This window comes from Schistocerca serialis, chromosome 2 (assembly GCF_023864345.2).
Source record: "Schistocerca serialis cubense isolate TAMUIC-IGC-003099 chromosome 2, iqSchSeri2.2, whole genome shotgun sequence".
NCBI lineage: Eukaryota > Metazoa > Arthropoda > Insecta > Orthoptera > Acrididae > Schistocerca > Schistocerca serialis.
The window spans coordinates 912,924,485-912,946,063 of record NC_064639.1 but is presented as its reverse complement, the minus strand read 5'-3'; the positions used below and the strand labels follow the sequence as shown (position 1 = coordinate 912,946,063).

The window sequence follows — 21,579 nt, the reverse complement described above, 5'->3', positions numbered from 1 at the left end:
GGATTTGGAAGAAACGGTATTGAGCCTAGCTACAACGACCTTGTGATCACTAATCCCTGTATCAGTCATGATGCTCTCTATTAGCTCTGCATTGTTTGTGGCTAAGAGGTCAAGTGAGTTCTCGCAACCATTTACAATTCGCGTGGGTTCGTGGACTAACTACTCGAAATAAATTTCGGAGAAAGCATTTAGGACAATCTCGGAACATTGTTTTCTGCCTACCACCGGTTTTGAACAAGTATTTTTCCCAACATATCGAGGGAAGGTTGAAGTCCCCACCAACTACAACCGTGTGAGAGGGGTATTTATTTGTTACGAAACTCAAATTTTCTCTGAACTGTTCAGCAACTACATCATCGGAGTCTGGGGGTCGGTCGGTATAAGGAGCCAATTACTAACTTAGTTCGGCTGTTAAGTATAACCTCCACACATACCAATTCCCACGGAGTATCTACTTCGACTTCACTACAAGATAAACCACTACTGACAGACACAAACACTCCACCACCAATTCTGCCTAATCTATCTTTCCTGAACACCGTCTGAGACTTCGTAAAAATTTCTGCTGAACTTATTTCAGGCTTTAGCCAGCTTTCTGTACCTATAACCGATTTCAGCTTCTATGCTTTCTATTAGAGCTTGAAGCTCAGGGACTTTCCCAGCACAACTACAACAATTTACAACTACAATTCCGAATGTTCCCTGTTCCAGCACGTCCTGTATTTGCCATGCACCCTTTGAGATTGCAGCCCACCCCGTACTTTCCCGAGGCCTTCTAACCTAAAAAAAACCCCAGTCCACGCCACACAGCCTCCGCTACCAGTGTAGCCGCCAGCTGAGTGTAGTGAACTCCTGACCTATTCAGCAGAACCCGAAACCCCACGACCCTATGGCGCAAGTCAAGGAATTTGCAGCCAACACGGTCGCAAAACCGTCTGAGCCTCTGATTCACACCCTCCACCCGGCTCTGCACCGAAGGTCCGCAGTCGGTTCTGTCAACGATGCTGCAGATGGTGAGCTCTGCCTTCACCTGGTAAGCAAGACCAGCAGCCTTCACCCAATCAGATAGCCGCTGGAATCCAGAGAGACTTTCCTCAGATCCAAAGCGACATACGTCGTTAGTGCCGACGTGTGCCACCACCTGCAGATGGCTGCACCCTGTGCTCTTCATGGCATCCGGAAGGACCCTTTCCACATCTGGAATGACTCCACCCGGAATGCACACGGAGTGCACACTGGATTTCTTCCCCTCCTTAGCCGCCATATCCCTAAGGGGCCCCATTACGCGCCTAACATTGGAGCTCCCAACTACCAATAAGCCCACCCTCTGCGATTGCCCCACAAACCAAACATCGTCACTGAAGAGTCATCAATTTTAGCGTAAATGAAAACGAGCGTTTTATTTAAATTTCCACAGATTTTCAGTTACAGAAAATTTATAAGTCTTGTCATTAATTGGTTTTCCGTTAAGTTTAAATGAGTTATGAGTGTTAGCGAATAAAGGCATAACGGATTTATTAACCTTTTCATCCACATATTTGTGCGAAAAGTCGCTTTCTTCGTACCCCTATTTAAAAAATAAATACAGAAACAGACTTCGTGCTGAAAGTGATTTGAGGCTTTATTTAACATCTGTGGTTCCTGACTTCAAGGCTCTTTGCCATGCAAAGCAGGCGCAACATTCTCACTGAATTCCAAGGAAGCGGTGAGTAATTTCAATGAAAACTTGTATTTAAGCATTGCAACTAGGTCCGCATGTTGTGCAACTTTTAAGCCGTAAGTAGAGTAACTTTAGGTTTGAATCATTAAGGATTAAGTTAATTTAATGTTATAAAACGTTTTGCTTGGAATTAAATTTTATGCATGTCTGCTGTATGTTATATTTAAAAGCCAGTGGTTCACCCAACTCAGATCGTTGTATAAGGGATCGCGACTCTAAAAGGGTTAGGAACCGCTGTGCTGTGCTGTGCTGTGCTGTGCTGTGCTGTGCTGTGCTGTGCTGGTCAGCCAATACAATTAACCACACGAAAATCAGAGGATTTGCATTCTAACGAAGGGAAGTGGTTTGACATCAGTAGCTTAAATTTTACTGACAAAGAATGCGACGTCAACCTTACCTTCATATACTTACTCCACCGGGAGTTCTTTGCCATGTATCGGTAGACGTCGAACATCGTACAATAAGCCTTCAGAGTAAACACCGCTTCACCACCCGGTGCCAGAAGTTTGTATATATTATGGAGGGCCCGCCTGCAAAAATTGCACGTCAAAGTGTAAGGTGTTTTTGTAAAACAATTATCAAAATTCACAGTAAATATTTAGCTGAGTGATTTCTTTGGTTTTCTCGGCGCGACTGTAACTCTGTACGAGGGTGTTCAGCATCGTTGTTTCTATTTATCTGCACGATATTTTGGCGACTGATTTAACCTTTTTCACCTGTTTCGAAATGTTCTAGGGGGGCAGAAAATGGAAATGACTCCGGTGAGCACCCGAAGGTACGCCCTCAATGAACCCAAGTGTTGAGGCAACATAATATGAGAGTACCTCAAATCTTAAAACTTGAAACTCCTAGCAACTTCATCGAGGAGAATATTATATTAGGCAAATAAGCTGAGCGGAAATAAATATTTTTCTGAGAACATCGAAATGCAACCTTACAAAACAATAATGGATCACAAATTCAGAATAACCCAATTTTGTTAACAGAACCTGTAAACCTCGTCCATTTTCTTTCGGTTTGATAGAACAGTTCCATTCTGCAGTCTTCAGTGGTTTTTCATAAATCAAGGAAACGAACTAAAATGCCATTACCTCGTAAAAAAGAAAAACTCATATGAAAGTCGGCTAAGCTGTCAATACAGTACTATTTATAACTAAGTTCGACGACTAACGCCCACTACGAAGTTTGATGGTTTTCTTTCCACAGACAGCACTGACATTCCATGTAGCGCTCAGCAGACCTAGAGGATATGTTGATATTTTAGAACTGGGGAAACGAAAGAGTGCCTGCTAGTGGAATGTATAGTGCAGACTGCTGTTCATTGCAGAGTGCTAGGGAAATGCAATCAAGTTTACAAAAGCAGTTGCTTAAAATACTCTTGTGAGCCATCCTAGAACATTGTTCATCTGCATGGGACTAATACCAAATAGGACTCGAAGGGGATACTGAATGGATAAATACTCAGAAAGAATAGTTGTCTGACCCTCCGGTGAACATCACAGAGATGCTAAAAAAAAAATCTGCCAGACGCTTGAAGACAGACGGACATTATGACGTAAAACCTATTAAAAGTTTCAATAATCATGCTACAACATTCCACGTATCGCTCCCATAGGGATCACAAAGATTAGTGTATGCACACAGAGGTTCTGAAGTAAGCTTTAATCCCGCTCTCCATACATAAATAGAAGAGCAAGCTACCAAACTGTTACAATGGGACTTACTCTCTGCCACGCAACTCAGTGATTTGCACAATATGGATGCAGATGTACAAAAATATCCACCAGTGAATGTCAATTGTATGACGATATTAATTATAATTTTCAGACTGAATTTCTTTCAACCTCATCAGCATTTATAAGAGAAACGTAGACCTACACTTAGAACTTCCCCTTGGGTATTAGGTATTTTCTTGTAACTCGGAACATTATCCGAAACTGATTTAAGAAACACTTACAGGTTGATATAAATTTTTGGCGTTAATTTTAGACGATTAATTTACTGTTTAATATTGTAAAACTGACGGCAGCGGTGTAGAAACAGATACAAAATCACCAATTAAATTTCTAGTAAAGAAAGAACACTTAGGCATTAAATAAAATACAATGACATCAAGGCGGTGCTCGTATACCGCGACAGTGCATAAGAATATCGGTGCAAATATGGCCGAGGTGAAGTCTGTTTCGTCATTAGAGTTGCTGCTTGTTTTAATTCCAGGAGAAGCAAGTAGAGTGACAGTGAGAGAACCAGCACAAAGAGTACTGATATAGCACATAGCAGTGATATGCACATCTGTATGTGGAATTCTGATACCGTTATCAGGTGTTATAGTACACAGATTTCCGACATGTGGCTTTTACCACCACTTACATCCATCGAATTCTGCGATTACGATATTGCGATACTTCAGCCGCCTTATAGGCACGTCTGTTTCCGATATTCTGTGCCGGTATCCCTAAATTTCTGGTAACGTCTGCAGAGCCTGGGAAGCAGAGAGACAGATAGCACATCTTCTTATGAGCATCAAGTCACAGTGTTTGTCCAGCGACCAGTGAGGGCCACCCGGCGTCCTTGCCACAGTTGTGTCATGCTCCCGGCTTTGAGTGCCCCCACAGAGAGCACTGGGCCAACAGCATCCATGTTTGTTTTGTACCCAGCTATATGTATATAAATTACAATCAAATGAACACCCTTAGCAGCTTACAGGCGTTGACATACGTCAACGGGGACACATGAAAATGTGTGCCCTGACCGGGACTCGAATCCGGGATCTCCTGCTTACATGGCAGACCCTCTATCCATCTGAGCCACCGAGGACACACAGGATAGCGCGACTGTAGGGATTTATCTCTGGCATGCCTCCCGCGAAACCCACATTCTCAACATATTGTCCCGCGCTACATTCGTAGTGGCCCCGCCCATTATACTCATTACTCGCGGCGCGTTGCCGATTCCCGTAAGAGTTCGGGCATTGTTTGTGCATTCGCACAGAAGAAGAAGATGGTCAAGTGGCCGGTGAGCTTTAACTGTAAATATACTAAGATGGTATCTGTTCTTTCGGACATCTGTCCCCGTTGACGTATGTCAACTCCTGTAAGCAGCTAAGGGTGTTCATTTGATTGTAATTTCACTCTAACGAGCTGCATGGTCACCGATGGTATCTGTTCTGTCGGACATGTCCGAAAGAACAGATATCATCTTAGTATCTATATGTATATGTTTGTTTATAAACAGCTATACGTGTGTTTTTTCTATAAGGCCTCTTGCATACTAATGTAACCACGTAGATGCTGGTCGGCCAGTGTGGCCGAGCAGTTCTAGGCACTTCAGTCTGGAACCGCGTGACCGCTATGGTCGCAGGTTCGAATCCTGCCTCGGACATGGATGTGTGTGATGTCCTCAGGTTAGGTAGGTTTAAGTAGTTCTAAGTTCTAGGGGACTAATGATCTCAGATGTTAACTCCCATAGTGCTCAGTGCCATTTGAACCTAGTTGCTGGTTATGACCAAGTGGACGAAATACACTCACCACAAATGTCTTATCGTAACCAACCTTGTCCTCCAATAACACTGGAGGCTGTGAGGAGAATAAAAATGCTTCACTACTTCCCAAAGAAATGCGCTGCTTGACTTCTGGGCCTTCTGGCTGTGTAAAGAAGAATCTCGTTCTTTCACTGTTGACGTGACAGACTGTCAATCCTAAGGGCCCGGGTTCGATTCCCGGCTGGGTCGGAGATTTTCTCCGCTCAGGGACTGGGTGTTGTGTTGTCCTAATCATCATTATTTCATCCCCATCGACGCGCAGGTTGCCGAAGTGGCGTCAAATCGAAAGACCTGCACCAGGCGAACGGTCTACCCGACGGGAGGCCCTAGCCACACGACATTTCCATTTCATTTTTACTGTTGACACAACATGAGGCGTACGTTGCGAACGTATATATTTTCAAAGACTACTTTTCAGCAAAAATATCAATTTTTACAAGAAATTTTGCACAGAGTAGCCTACCAGACATTTGGTGGAAGCAGTGATATTCCACCAACAGAGAAAGTAAAGCCATAAAATATGTTCGTATTTGATGATGTCATAGTGGAGAGCAAAGACAAGATACAAAGATATTTTTGTTTCGGCCATCATATGAAAGTCGACGTCATTTATTTAAGCCATATGTATTCCAAGACTCCTCAGCAGGTGGGGGAGATAAAGTCAACCTTATTATTATTATTATTATTATTAAAACAGGAAAATGTGAATGTAAAATACATTTACCCAGAACATGTTGCGGCTGACATGCCATCTAACGAATTTGTTAAGGGAACCTGGACGTCGAGACCTGTACTGTTTAATGGTATTTCGAAATTTAATAACACAAGACTTTAATAGATAATGAAACTTTAACCATAAAAAAGTCTATATGAAGAAATTTAAAAACTGTGAAATATATCAAGCAGTGAACACTTGTTTTTGTCTTACATGAAGAATTACGTGTAATTTTTACACACTACTCAAAATAGGTCAAAACAATTTTTTTTAATCATTACCCTGTTGAAACAGTAAACACGGAATATTTACCAATTTGTTGTTTCCTGTATTTTTGAAAATGTTTTTAGAAGTCAATTTTTTACCTAATAATTTAAGTGCATATCCCATTCTCCAGCTTAAAATATTTAATACGTTGCTGAATAATGCAGTTCATCGTATAGGCAAGCATTACATTATTATTTACGTAAAATTTTGTTTTTCTAGCTTTAATATTGGATGAGATGCTGATACCCACAAATGCAAAAACTTTAATTAGAGTAAATTGAAACTAAAGATTTGATGCCATTTTCTTCTCAGTGATAGCATGTCAAAACATTCCAACTCCATAATTTTGTTGATTCTAAGTGTCCTTTTCATCTTCTTTGGTCGAGTGTGCATATATGTGTTTATGTCCATTTGCTTCACACCTATTATACTGTAAGTAGGCTGTTTAGGTTTTCATGTTGGTAACGCCACGTAGCGCTCTGTATGAAAATCACTGACTGTGCTGCGTGCAGTCTGTGGCTGGTTTGCATTGTTGGAATATTTGCTATTGTAGTGTTGGGCAGTTGGATGTGAACAGCGCGTAGTGTTGCGCAGTTGGATGTGAGCCGCCAACAGTGGAGGATTTGGGGAGAGAGATGGCAGAATTTTGAGAGCGGACGATCTTGGACGTGTGTCCATCAGAAAGTGTAAATCTGTAATACTGGATATTATGAACTGATATATGTATGATGACTTCTGAACATTATTAAGGTAATTATATTGTTTGTTCTCTATCAAAATCTTTCATTTGCTAACTATGCCTATCAATAGTTAGTGCTTTCAGTAGTTAGAATCTATTATTTAGCTGGTAGTATTGGCGCTCGCTGTATTACAGTAGTTCGAGTAACGAAGATTTTTGTGAGGTAAGTGATTCATGAAAGATATAGGTTATTGTTAGGTGATTCATGAAGATATAGGCCATTGTTAGCCAGGGCCATCCTTTTGTAGGTATTATTGAAAGTCAGATTGCGTTGCGCAAAAAATATATTGTGTGTCAGTTTACTGTTGATCAGACTAAGTAAAGAGCGAAATGTCTGAGTACGTTCAGTTTTGCTCAGCTGTTTGAAAATCAAATAACGTAATAGGTTTACCAGCACAGTCATTTCTAATTTTCCAAATGGGACGTTTCAATACGTGTAGCATGTAATGTTTCCTTCTGGCTAGAGGCGATGTTCTAGTTGCTTATCAATAGATATGTTGTGAAACAGACTTGCCCAAACTGCTTTTGTTAACTCACTGACATTTTCGCTGTTTCTCGTGACGGCTAGAGCATAATATTCGATGAGGTTTTTTATTTCTGATTCGGTAAGTTTCCTTGTCCACCATTTGCTTTGTCATCAGAGTTTTTGTCCTGTCATGTCCTTGCAGAGTTTCCTGACTTTCCCCAGTTCTCTTCAGCTCACGTCCTATGCATTCTAGTTTTTTTTTTTTTTTTTCAGTTTAATCATATGGTTTAGCAGCCAGAACATTAGTCAAGTCCATCGAGTCACCATCATGAAGGTAGTATCATGCATGTGAGTTACCGAGCATTGCCCTCTCATTTATGGCCGAAAGAGGAATTGTGAAACGAACTCCGTCGTCTGGGACCGCGTGCCACAAAGGGCGCAGTTTCATCACGAGATGGGGAAACTCACAGGCGTCTATTGATGCCTAAGTGCTGTAGCGTGCGAGTGAGGCAAAAGAGAACGTATGTCATAGGGAAACCCAGTAGAAGGCTTTTGTGGCAAAGGAGACGTAGCAGTGTTCAATATGGCGGACCTAAGATAGGCCGTAAAGGGAAACATTTATGGAAACTATTAAATTCTGTAGTAATTCAGGGAATTAATCAACAGTTATTTTAATCTACCATCCTTCATAAATTATCATGGTGATCCCAATAAAACCTGAATATTGATGATATCTATAAGAGTTTAGGATTTACTGTTAAAGCGAAATTCACAACTTTTGTGACAGAGACCTGAATGCTAAACTCTGAACGCTTTAGTCGATCTTAACGATCGACATTTCATACAGAAGTACATAATTAAAATGACAAATGTTGTAAATATCAACTCTTGGAACTTCATTTGTTTAAAAGATATGGTAAATTTAAATTATCATTATGTTCAGTTAAGCATTAGATCATCATTTCCTCCACACAAAACACACTGAACGACGATAGCACGACACATTATTGAATCATTAGGTAACAGAATATTTATTGTTAAGTTTAGTGCATAATAGTTAATTTTGTTCTTTATTTATTTATCAGAAAGCACCTTGGCGCAAGGCTACTGGCTGCGACATTCAAAGTTAAGAAGGAAATTTTGTTGGTTTTATGTAAAAGAATTTAACAATGGGTCAAGATTTGATTATTTAAATATGTTAAAATGTAAAATAATGTAGAATAAGCTGTAGCCAATAAGATGGACGGCTTCAGGAAAGAACTGCCCTAGTCCGTTGAGCGATATTCGGCGCGCGGGAAACGCGGACGGGAACGGGCAGAGGGTCAGTGCGGGTGCAGACGCGAAAGCGGACAGTACGGCTGGAGACACCAGATGCGAAAGTGGACAGTCGGTCTTTAGGCAGCTACGAAATGAAACGACTTAGAAAATTTCGCGTTGTGTGGTATCGCGGGACTTAGGCTGAGCGGTGAGCAGCCGCGCGCCTGGTGTGAACTCTAACTTGCATTACATTGTGAATGATCGAACTGTGTCAAATGGATATGCGCTCGAGTGTAGCAGTATCTCTAAATACGACCACTTTCAATTTTATTCTGCTTTCTGAATAAACATTATTCTAACCAAATCGCAACTGTGTGGCCTATATCATTTATGGGTCGTTAATTTAGTTCCCAATATTATTATTATTATTGTTATTATATGTTATTTAACTTTGTATTTCGCAAACTTGCCATCAGCCAGGCAATTTAACCAAAAGGCCACAGGTGTCTAGTTTAGGGCGTGTAATGCGGCACGTCCGATTCAACCCCTAGACGAGTTTGAGTCAAGACACTACGACGAAGACGAGCCGCATGTGAGCCCTAACATCTTTGGGGTGTTAGCTCGCATGCACCACATCTAGCAATTTACTTACTAAAAATAGAGACTGCCTCTTTGCTTTCCACACCACCATTGAAATTGTCGAAGTTCTTGTCACATTTCTGTTCATTTACCTTAGTGGCACAACCTTGCCAATGTTTTGTCAATCACAATCCAACACATTGCATATATCTACGGAAGCAATTGTGAGAATAACATGCAGTGATACATAGCCTCTCTTCAGGAACCGTCCAAAGCAGCAAGAATACCAGTAGACTGTCTAATATCTAAATAGTTTCTTTCGCTGCCCTCTGCTTAGATGCTTCACTCTGTTGTGGTATTATGCAAACGCTTATCATATCTTTCGAGTTTGACAGGTGTTGGTGGGACTTCTTTTTTTATATTCTCAATACACCTCATGGAATAAGTAAGGCGAATATTCAATTGGTTATATTTTGTGCATCTTACATGACACTGTGCATTTCGTTATTTTACACACTTGATATTCCTTTACGATCTTTCTGGATAAGCCTGTTCTCTTATATGATCACTAACCATAATGGGCTTTTCACTATTACAGTGTTTATATTTAGCAACACACAAAAACAATTCTGAAAGCTTGCTCTTACTAATCAAAATGTAACGGTTATTTTTATATTTTCAACACCAACATGTTGTTCATTTTTGGTAAGATGTTTCAACTTGCGTTCTGAAGCACTGCCTGGCGAAGTTTTTGACGAAACTGACTTTGTTGTAGCGTAACAATTTCTTCATTTTTACGATTTCCAATAATACACTTATGTTGACTACCGCAAAATTTACGACCGCAATTAAACTTCTTCGTTTTTCGTATTTTACGATGTAAAATAGTTGAAATACACATTCACAACAAATAGTTTGCAACACAAAAGCACTTGGAAAACTTGAACTCAAGTAATCTACTTGTATCAACAGAAAGCTCGAGTGCAATAAACCCCTGCTCATAGCACAGTCGGCATGTTCAAGGATATTACACAAACAAGTTGTTATGGAAATATCTGCACCAAAATTAAATAACAAGACGTTGTAGGTAATGTTTTGTGTACGACAGTAGTGTGACAGGCATTCGTGCTCCGCACCTGCTTTAGAAAGGCATTTAAACACGACAATGGTGAGGTACTGTACATAAGGTATATATTTTCAATATCAGGAAGAATCACATAATTTTATTAAACAAAAAAACATTTTTTGTGTCATCCTTGACATATGCATGGATTTGGGGAGTCACTTGCAGTATGGCTTCCCGGTTACAGATAAAATGAAGAAACTGAATGATGGTCGGTATAGACGGAGCTTCCACAAGTTCCTGTTTAAGAGACAGAACAAAAATACCTGACTATCAGTATACTGTGGGCTATGGATAGGCTCATGCAAATACAGTGCACTCATCTAGGGGTGCTAGCACAGGTCGTACATGTAGACAACACGAAATTAATGGAACATGATGATCTTATCGAAACAGTAGCCAGAACCCAGCAACAAATTGAAGAAATCAATGCAAAGCTATTGAATATACTCAGCTTTGTTCAGACATTAGCTATGGAACATGCATCCCATCACCACCAGTAGTCTCAGAGTATATGGAAGTTGCATGCTAACACAAAACCAGTTTAGCATACAATACCATGTAAACGACAAAGTGTAAGGTTATTGAAGCGCATAACGACATTCAGTGGAAATTACGATTGCTAAAATTAGGGCAGTCACAAACAAGTCAGTCTCTTAGAAAAGTTTAAATCAGTAACAAAATCTGCAAAGATTGTCACACACTATGGATGGAGGTAGAAAAGAGGAGGAGGAGGAAGAAGAAAAAGAAGAAGAATGTGCTATTACAGATTTCATTAAAAGTCCCAGTGATGATGAGTTAGACAACTTTCGGAGTCAGTACTAAGAAGCCATATATGTTTGGTAATCACACTATACTTTTAACCGAGAATGCAATACCAGTTGGGAATAATGAATTTGAAAGAACACCTGGTTTATTGACTAATATTCTTAAAAACTTCGAACGCCGAAGTGTATTCCCAGAGAATAAAGCACATGGTAAAATATTACATATGACTAAGGCACATAGAAAAGCCAAGACACCTAAAAGACGAATATAAAATGCAAGAATATAACTAAACTAACATTAGAAGCTACACACAATGCAGGCAAAGGCAATGAAGTTCAGCTTAAAGGATTAAAAATTCTACCTCTGGAATACATATTATATACATATTACTATGACCTAAACGAAATCGTGGAACAAACAAATACCCACAGCATCAGCAGTTGTGGAGAATACAGGTCACACAAATTAAAACATATCAATAATATCAGAGCTTAGGAAAGACATATCATCGAGTAGTTATGGAGACCGTTATTTGTGAACAGACCAGGCTACAAAACATTCATGCACAGCCATGTCATAATACAAGGACTGGATGATCTATGGCAGGCTGATCTAGTAGACATGCAGGAATATTCACAACTGAATAAAGATTTCAAGCACGTTTTAATGGACGTAGATGCATATTCCAAATTTATATGGGCCCTCCCCGTGAAGTTGAAGGCAGAGAACAAAACTGCACAGGTGTTTGTACAATTGCTGCAAACTGCAATGAATCAGTGTCCTGACAATCATCACACCGATAATGGAGGCGAATCTGCAACACACATTTCGAGGTAGTAATTGCACAAAAACTCCTATTTGAAAACTAATTCTGTTGGACACATTAACAGAAAAATCAAAACTCGGATATGGAAGCAATTTAATCCCTTAGTACCATGCAAATAGCTAGACTGGCAACACGAATGTGCATTTCGTGGAACTGTTTCAGCGTCACGATCTGCCTCATCTTAATACAGCCGTCAGGCGTAATAACATGAGACTTGGGGGTGCGCTGATGACAGAAAGCATGGGTCACATTTCAGTGGTGTCGGTGGAGTCTATCAGCAGGACGGGTTTCACTAGACATCGCCTGCACCTCAACAGGTATGGGAAGCGGAGGTTGGCAAAGCTTATAGGTGACAGCATAGGTGGGGTTGGTGGGATCACTCATGGGAAAATTCCTGCAGTAGTGGATGTTAGAGCTGCACCTTTTTTAGATTGAAGTCAGCTGATAGGTATTCCTGCTTAAGGGAAGTCTCTCTAACAAAGGAATCACTTTTGACAAAGCTTAGGTATCCGAGTAATGAGGGAATTAGTATGTTTCATCAAAATATACAAGGTATTAGAGATAAAGTTAGTGAACTGCTTATAGATGTTGACTCTGAAATTATTGGTATATCTGAGTACTTCTTAAATAAGGAGATAATTTAGAGGCTTCCTTTACCAGGATACAGGTTGGCTGGCAGCTTTTCGAGGAGCTCTTTGCGGCGTGGGGGAGTAGCCATGTACGTGAAAAACGGCATCCCATTTGAGTCAATTGATGTTTCAAAGTACTGCACTGAAAAGGTGTTTGAATGTTGTGCAGGTGTGGTTAAATTTAACGGAGCTAAACTTCTAACTGTTGTTGTTTATGGATCCCCAGACTCCGATTTCACAACATTTTTGTTAAAGCTAGAGGAGGTTCTTGGTTCACTTTATAGGAAATACAAAAAGCTAGTTATATGTGGTGACTTCAATATTAATTGTATAAGTGATTGTGCAAGGAAGAGGATGCTGGTAGACCTCTTTAATTCATATAATCTTATGCAAACCGTATTCTTTCCAACGAGAGTGCAAGGGAACAGTAGAACAACCATAGACAACATTTTTGTTCATCCCTCATTACTAGAAGGGCATTCTGTTAGCAAAAAGGTGAATGGCCTTTCAGATCATGATGCACAAATTTTAACTTTAAAAGATTTTTGTGCTGCAACACGTGTTAAATATAGTCATCAGCTGTTCAGGAAAGCTGATCCAGTTGCTGTAGACACCTTCGTAAACCTTATAAAGGAACAAGAGTGGCAAGATGTTTATAGCTCTGATACAGCAGACGATAAATATAATGCTTCTCTCAAGACTTTTCTCATGCTCTTTGAAAGTTGCTTTCCGTTAGAACGTTTAAAACAGGGTACTAGCAGAAACAGGCAGCCTGGGTGGCTGACTAGAGGGATAAGAATATCTTGTAGAACAAAGTGGCAATTATATCAAAACGTTAGAAACAGTCAACATCTAAATGCAGCAGCCCATTACAAACAGTATTGTAAGGTGCTTAAAAATGTTATTAGGAAGGCAAAAAGTATGTGGTATGCAGATAGAATAGCTAAGTCTCAGGATAAAATTAAAACCATATGGTCAGTCGTAAAGGAAGTTGCTGGTCTGCAGAGACAGGTCGAGGATATAGAATCAGTGCGTAGCGGGAATGTCCGTGTTACTGATAAGTCGCATATATGTACAGTATTTAATAATCACTTTCTGAATATAGCAGGTGAACTAAATAGAAACCTAGTCCCAGCAGGGAATCGTATAGCGCTCTTAGAAAAAAGTGTTCCGAGACTGTTACCTGAAATGCTCCTCCATGATACTGACAAGAGGGAGATTGAGTTAATAATTAAATCACTAAAGACCAAGAACTCTCATGGATATGACGGGGTATCTAGCAGAATACTGAAGTGTTGTTCTATGTATGTTAGCCCAGTTCTCAGCCATATCCGTAACTTTTCCTTTAGGAGTGGTCGGTTCCCTGACCGATCAGAGTACTCGATAGTGAAGCCACTTTATAAAAAGGGAGACATTGATAATGTTGACAATTTTAGACCTATTTCTATGCCATCAGTGTTTGCTAAAGTTATCGAGAGGGTTGTATATACAAGGTTACTGGAGCATTTAAATTCACATAATTTGCTGTCAAATGTTCAGTTTGGTTTTAGAAATGGCTTAACAACTGAAAATGCTATATTCTCTTTTCTCTGTGAGGTGTTTTCTTTGATTTAACCAAGGCTTTTGACTGTGTTGACCACAAAATATTACTGCAGAAGTTGGACCATTATGGAGTATTCTTACTTTAAGAACAGAAAGCAGAGGGTAATTCTCCGCAATATTGAGAGTGGTAGTGATGTTCAGTCCCAATGGGGCACTGTTAAGTGGGGCGTTCCCCAAGGGTCGGTGCTGGGGCCACTGCTGTTTCTTATTTATATAAATGATATGCATTCTAGTATTACAGGTGATACAAAAATATTTCTGTTTGCTGATGGCACAAGCTTGATAGTGAAGGATCTTGTGTGTAATATTGAAACAGTAACAAATAATGTAGTTCATGAAATAAGTTTGTGGCCTGTGGAAAATAATTTGATGCTAAATCACAGTAAGACTCAGTTTTTACAGTTTCTAACTCACAATTCAACAAGAACCGATATTTTGATCCGACAGAATAGGCATATTATAAGCGAGACGGAACAGTTCAAGTTCCTAGCGTTCGGATAGATAGTAAGCTGTTGTGGAAGGTCCATGTCCAGGATCTTATTCAGAAGCTAAATGCTGCTTTATTTACCATTAGAACAGTATCTGAAATAAGTGACACTTCAACACGAAAAGTAGTCTACTTCGCATATTTTCATACGCTTATGTTGTATGGTATAATTTTTTGGGGTAATTCTTCTGATTCAAAAAGGGTATTTTTGGCTCAAAAACGGGCTGTTCGAGCTATATGTGGTGTAAGTTCGAGAACGTCTTGTCGACCCCTATTCAAAAATCTGGGAATTCTGACATTGCCCTCACAGTATATATTTTCTTTAATGTCGTTTGTTGTTAGCAATATTAGCCTATTCCCAAGAGTTAGCAGCTTTCACTCAGTTAATACTAGGCAGAAGTCAAATCTGCATGTAGAATGCACTTCCGTGACTCTTGTGCAGAAAGAAGTGCAGTATTCTGCTGCATCCATTTTCAATAAGCTACCACAAGAACTCAAAAATCTTAGCAGTAGCCCAAACGCTTTTAAGTCTAAACTGAAGAGTTTCCTCATGGCTCACTCCTTCTATTCTGTCGAGGAGCTCCTGGAAGAGCTAAAAAATTAAGCAAATTCCAGTACTACATTGTTGATTTTCTTCATTTAAACTTACGACTTGTCACCTGAATATGTTTTTTTTTTATATTTCATTTTATCTGTTTCTAATATCGTGTTATAATTTCATGTATTGACTCGTTCCGTGACCATTGAGACTTCTCCTTAATTTGGTCCCACGGAACAATAAATAAATAAATTGATGAATATAATGAAAATACTCATCGTACAATTAGGGCAAGATCTATTGATGTCCATATTGGTGCAAGACCACACTGGACTTTTATGTTGTGAAAGGCTACTGGCGATTAGGAGTTTACTCCGGGATCGCAATCACTTTAACTAGTAAGCCTTCCACTTCACTACCTGGCTCATGCATCTGATAAACTGATATTTCCCTGTGACTGTGTTTGTAGTTGACAGCCAGCATGTGACGTTATCAGATAGAAGTTTGCATGTGTTGGAAACTCTGCTCTGCGAAGGAGTAGGTTAATGTTTAACGTAACGTCGACAACGAGGTCACTGAGATGTAGCACATGCTCGGATTACGGGCGGATGGAGAAGGGAACTGGCCGTGCTCTTTCAAAGGAACCATCCTGGCATTTGCCTTAAGCGACTTACTGGAATCAGGGGTAATCTAAATCAAGCTTGCCGGACGTGGGTTGAACCGTCGTACTCTCGAATGTGATTCCAGTGTGCTAACTGCCGCGCTACCCCACTCGGTGGTTATCACATTCATTAGAATCTAAATGAGCTTGAGTGCTGAAATAATATTAATTAAATGGTCAATTGTTGATGGGTGATTAATATACCAATGCAGGACTGATCTTTTATAAAAGTTATGGTACAAACTTATTGACTAAATTAATAGGAAAAGTAAAACATGTTAGCGTGATGACAAAACATGATCTGTTGGCAACACAAGTAGATACAACGAATAGTTAACACTCCATTGGTTGGCGACTAGTTGGCAAGGACTAAAGTTAGTCTGATTCAACAAATGACTGGCTCAAAACTTGGATAACGCAATCTGAAATTATCTAAGACTGAATCAAGTTTGATGGATCTATTCTACTACGTTGGTGCAGCTGAGAACAAGTGGCAAGATTGTGATCCTGTTTGCCGTAACAAGCCGGAGCAGCGATACTGCACTCCTTCTCGATGTGTAATGCTGTCTCAGGTGACCGTCGTGGTTCACATATCTGCAGAGCAGCAATGTGCGGCGCCTGTAATTCCCAACCGCAGACACGAAATACACTATGTGATCTAAAGTATCCGGACACCCCCAAAAACATAAGTTTTTCATATCGTGTGCATTGTGCTGCCATCTACTGCGAGGTACGCCATATCAGAGATCTCAGTAGTCATTAGACACCGTGAGAGCAGCATGGGGCGCTCCGCGGAACTCACGGACTTCGAACGTGGTCAGGTGATTCGGTGTCACTTGTGTCATACGTCTGTACGCGAGATTTTCACTCTCCTAAACATCCCTAGATCGACTGTTTCCGATTTGATATTGAATTGGAAACGTGAAGGGACAGGTACAGCACAAAAGTGTACAGGCAGACCTCGTCTGTTGACAAAGAGACCGCAAACAGTTGTAGAGGGTCGTAATGTGTAACAAGCAGACATCTATCCAGACTATCACACAGGAATTCCAAACTGCATTAGGATCCACTGCAAGGACTATGACAGTTAGGCGGGAAGTGAGAATCTTGATTTAATGGTCGAGCGGCTGCTCATAAGCTACACATCACGCCGGTATATGCCAAACGACGCCTTGCTTGGTGTAAGGAGCGTAGACATTGGACGACTGAAAAGTGGAACAGCGTTGTCTGGAATGACGAATCACGGTACGCAGTGTGGCGATCCGATAGCAGGGTGTGGGTATGGCGAATCTACCTACATCTACATTTATACTCCGCAAGCCACCCAACGGTGTGTGGCGGAGGGCACTTTACGTGCTACTGTCATTACCTCCCTTTCCTGTTCCAGTCGCGTATGGTTCGCGGGAAGAACGACTGTCTGAAAGCCTCCGTGCGCGCTCTAATCTCTCTAATTTTACATTCGTGATCTCCTCGGGAGGTATAAGTAGGGGGAAGCAATATATTCGATACCTCATCCAGAAACGCACCCTCTCGAAACCTGGCGAGCAAGCTACACCGCGATGCAGAGCGCCTCTCTCGCAGAGTCTGCCACTTCAGTTTGTTAAACATCTCCGTAACGCTATCACGGTTACCAAATAACCCTGTGACGAAACGCGCCGCTCTTCTTTGGATCTTCTCTATCTCCTCCGTCAACCCGATCTGGTACGGATCCCACACTGATGAGCAATACTCAAGTATAGGCCGAACGAGTGTTTTGTAAGCCACCTCCTTTGTTGATGGACCACATTTTCTAAGCACTCTCCCAATGAATCTCAACCTGGTACCCGCCTTACCAACAATTAATTTAATATGATCATTCCACTTCAAATCGTTCCGCACGCATACTCCCAGATATTTTACAGAAGTAACTGCTACCAGTGTTTGTTCCGCTATCATATAATCATACAATAAAGGATCCTTCTTTCTATGTATTCGCAATACATTACATTTGTCTATGTTAAGGGTCAGTTGCCACTCCCTGCACCAAGTGCCTATCCGCTGCAGATCTTCCTGCATTTCGCTACAATTTTCTAATGCTGCAACTTCTCTGTATACTACAGCATCATCCGCGAAAAGCCGCATGGGACTTCCGACACTATCTACTAGGTGAATGTCATGTGCCAGCGTGTGGAGAGCCAACAGTAAAATTCGGAGGTGGTGGTGTTATGGTGCGATCGTGTTTTTCATTGAGAGGGCTTGCTCCCGTTATTGTTTTGTGTGGCACTATCACAGCACAGGCCTACATCGATGTTTTAAGCACCTTCTTGCTTCCCACTGTTAAAGAGCAATTCGGGGATGGCGACTGCATTTTTCAACACGATCGATCACCTGTTCACAATGCACACTCTGAGGTGGAGTGGCTACAAGACAATAACATCCCTGTAATTGGCTGGCCTGCACAGAGCTCTGACCTGAAACCTACACAATACCTTTGGGTGGTTTTGGAACGCCAACTTCGTGCCAGGCCTCACCGACCGACATGATACCTCTCCTCTGTGCAGCACTCGGTGAAGAATGGGCTGCCATTCCGCAACAAACCTTCCAGCACCTGATTGAACGTATGCCTGTGAGAGTGGAAGCTGTCATCAAGGCTAAGGGTGGGCCAAAACCATATTGAATTACAGAATTATGGAGCTGCCAGGAACTTGTGAGCCATTTTCAGCTAGGTGTCCAGATACTTTTGATCACATAGTGTATGCAGAATTGTAGGTGGCAGTTTGTTAGATGGATCGCAATTATTCTATTATGGAGCCCTGAAATCTTAGATTCCAGCGTGTGACGCTCTAGGTCGCTGGTCATACCATGGACGAATTTGACTCACTTATATGGCTATGCGCGCAAGAAAATCAAACGTCAAGGCAGCTAGACCGGCAGGACAACGTGTATGGGCTACTGTATGACAGTTATGCACGGTTTTACTCACTACTACGAGTACGATGGGTTCATATGCACACTCAGCCCACAGAAGTTTAAGGATTTATCATCCCAAGTGGTGAGGCCTTTTCAAAGCAATACGAGGGCTGGTGTAAACCAACTGTGTACATACATAGTGTATTCGAATCATCAGAAAATTTCCCTTCAGTTACTGCCGCAAACATGGTGTTAATTCATGATCGGCTTGTGAATTATTCACCAGTCACAGAAATGTGTGGCATAAATGTTGAGGTTTGACACAACATATGAGGTATTTTACGATGGCGTCTCAGAATGCAAACATCATTGCAGGTGCAAAGGGGTTTTATGATGAGTTTGGGCATTTCATGTTTAAAAATGTCACATTGATCGCATTCTCCAATGTTGGGTATGTATTAACGAGGAATTCTACAACCGTCAGTTCACAATTATTATGTAAGTGTGCTAACACCAGAAAAACGTTAAATGGTTAACCGAAAGTACCTTCCGAATATGATGTAGTTTATATATGAGGTAGATTTCACCATGCAAAACAGTGGGATGATGAGGGACTGAAATATAAAGAGATGGTGTCGGCACATCGGGCATATTACCATAAAGGCAACGTAGTTTATGTAAAAGGTAGTGAGAAGATGTCCTAGTTTCAAGAAATATTCGAAAATGCGTCTATTCAGAACCTCGAAAGACAGGGATGTCCTGTCCTCGAACAGCTGATGGAATGAGCACAACCTGAATTTATGCTCAGCTCATAAAATGTAGAATTACTACTGCATTGGTTTGTTGCTAAATTAATTGCCTTTTACTTTAAAAAGAACTTTTCATTCGTTTCATAATTTCATTTCACCATTAACAAGCTTAAGATGAGTATTTAACATATCTTGTCTATGCTTCTCATGGAGAACTGGTTGGATAATTTCCGATAACTTCTCTGTGGGACTCTCCATATCTGCGATTGCATATGTCCAGAGGCCAATACAAGCATCTCTCTACACACGGTACGCAGTCAGCATCTAATATGTATACTGTGAGATAAGGGAGCGCTACTTGGTGCACGCCATGCTCTGCATGAAAGAACAACATGAAGCGAAGTCTTTATGTACACATGCACTCTAATAGTTAGTAGATCTTATTTCTAGCCCTAAACTCTCAGTGCAAATGAAATATAAAATCGTAGGTAGCGATACAGGTAGCCCCGTGTGAAACTATTCTCCCTCATTTTCAATCCGATTGTCATTGACACTGACTGCTTTTCCATTATGAAGGGACAGTTTGACTGATAAATGTACTCGTTTAACTAACTAATTGAAGCATATCTTATAAAGAGAATGTAATTTTTCACCTTTTTTATTGATTTTTTTTTAAACAAAAGGAAGCGTGGTCTTTCTCTTCTGCGATTCACTACTTCTTGCGTTTTCTTACTGAACAGAGCTATGTGTAACCGCTCTGTTCAATTTGTAATTTTTATTGAATGATAACTGCTAACTTCATACTTAAAAGGTGTTTTGCAAATCATTTGTAGCATCCTTTAGTTCGTCACATTAATCACTTATGTTAGTTTCTTTATGTTTCAGAGGAATCCATATGTATGTGCATCCATTGTTGGAGAACGGAACAACCGAAAGCTATATCGCATTTTGTCGTTTAAATGTTGCTTACATACAAAGTCAAAGCTGCACACATTTTAAGTCCAAACATATACTTGTCATCACACTTTTTACATGTAAATTAATATATTATACTCATGGTCAAACAATGTTTTTAAACAATGAAGAACTACAATAACCGCCAGGGTCTGATACATGACAAATGTCAATATTATGGTAAAGTGTAATCAAGCGACGTTAAATACAGTAATTCAACTTGTATGTGATTTATGTGACATTGATAACTGCATCATACCAATACACTTCTGACGTACTTTTCCCGAGGCAAATAACTCTTAAATTGACTGCATACTTTTTATCATGTCCAGATATTTTTCTCAAATCTTATTCTTCCGATAACGAAAAGTTTCATTAAAATTGGCAACGCATGACTGGAGGCATTCTATGTACATATTTTTCAAATATTTTTCCTGTTACATGTATTGTCTTGCAAACAAAGCCTGATGAGAAGGCATAAAGACGAATGCGAGGACAAAAACAAAAATCAATAAGGGAAACCATAATAAACCGCAATCTGAACGTACTTGGATTTAAAGAGAAAAAGATCAGATATCAAAATATGAGATTGCTGCCATCCAAACGACCTGCAAAAATACCGGGTGAGAGCATTTTTGATCTGCAGCTTGCCTTTTAATTTTACGAACCCTGAGATTTTACTGTATACGTATGATAATCTGTAAGGAATTTTTCATTTCAATTTAAAATTTAAAGAAAAATTTTATACAAACTGTTGTATACTCAAGGTAGTGGTCCTAAGGTGGCCGCTTTTGCTGTGCACGTTGTTAAAATGTCGGCGCAACTTTTCTCTAGTTTTTGCTGGAATTTTCTGTGAGTAATTTCATCAATAATAGCAATGCTCCTACGCACCCCAATTTTTGCAAAGCAGTTGACATTAAGTTTATAAATATCTAATTTTGTTATAACGAGCATTGGTAAAATGAATGAAATTGGGCATGTAGAAGAAACAACTCCCCAGGAAAATGTCTAAAGTGGCAACATGGTGGAACCCATCTTCCAAGCTGGCAGTGGTGGCTGAGCAGTTCTA

General features: G+C 40.4%; 1 protein-coding gene across 4 annotated transcripts in view; it reads right to left on the bottom strand.

The window, feature by feature from the left end:
- Positions 1 to 21,579, bottom strand: part of LOC126458275 (juvenile hormone acid O-methyltransferase-like) — a 77,263-nt gene that overhangs the window by 12,175 nt on the left and 43,509 nt on the right. For all 4 annotated transcript variants that reach the window (XM_050095206.1, XM_050095205.1, XM_050095204.1 and 1 more), the window contains one exon: positions 2,118 to 2,250. In XM_050095206.1, coding sequence (XP_049951163.1) covers positions 2,118 to 2,250 — 133 coding nt within the window. The remainder of the gene's footprint in view (positions 1 to 2,117; positions 2,251 to 21,579) is intronic.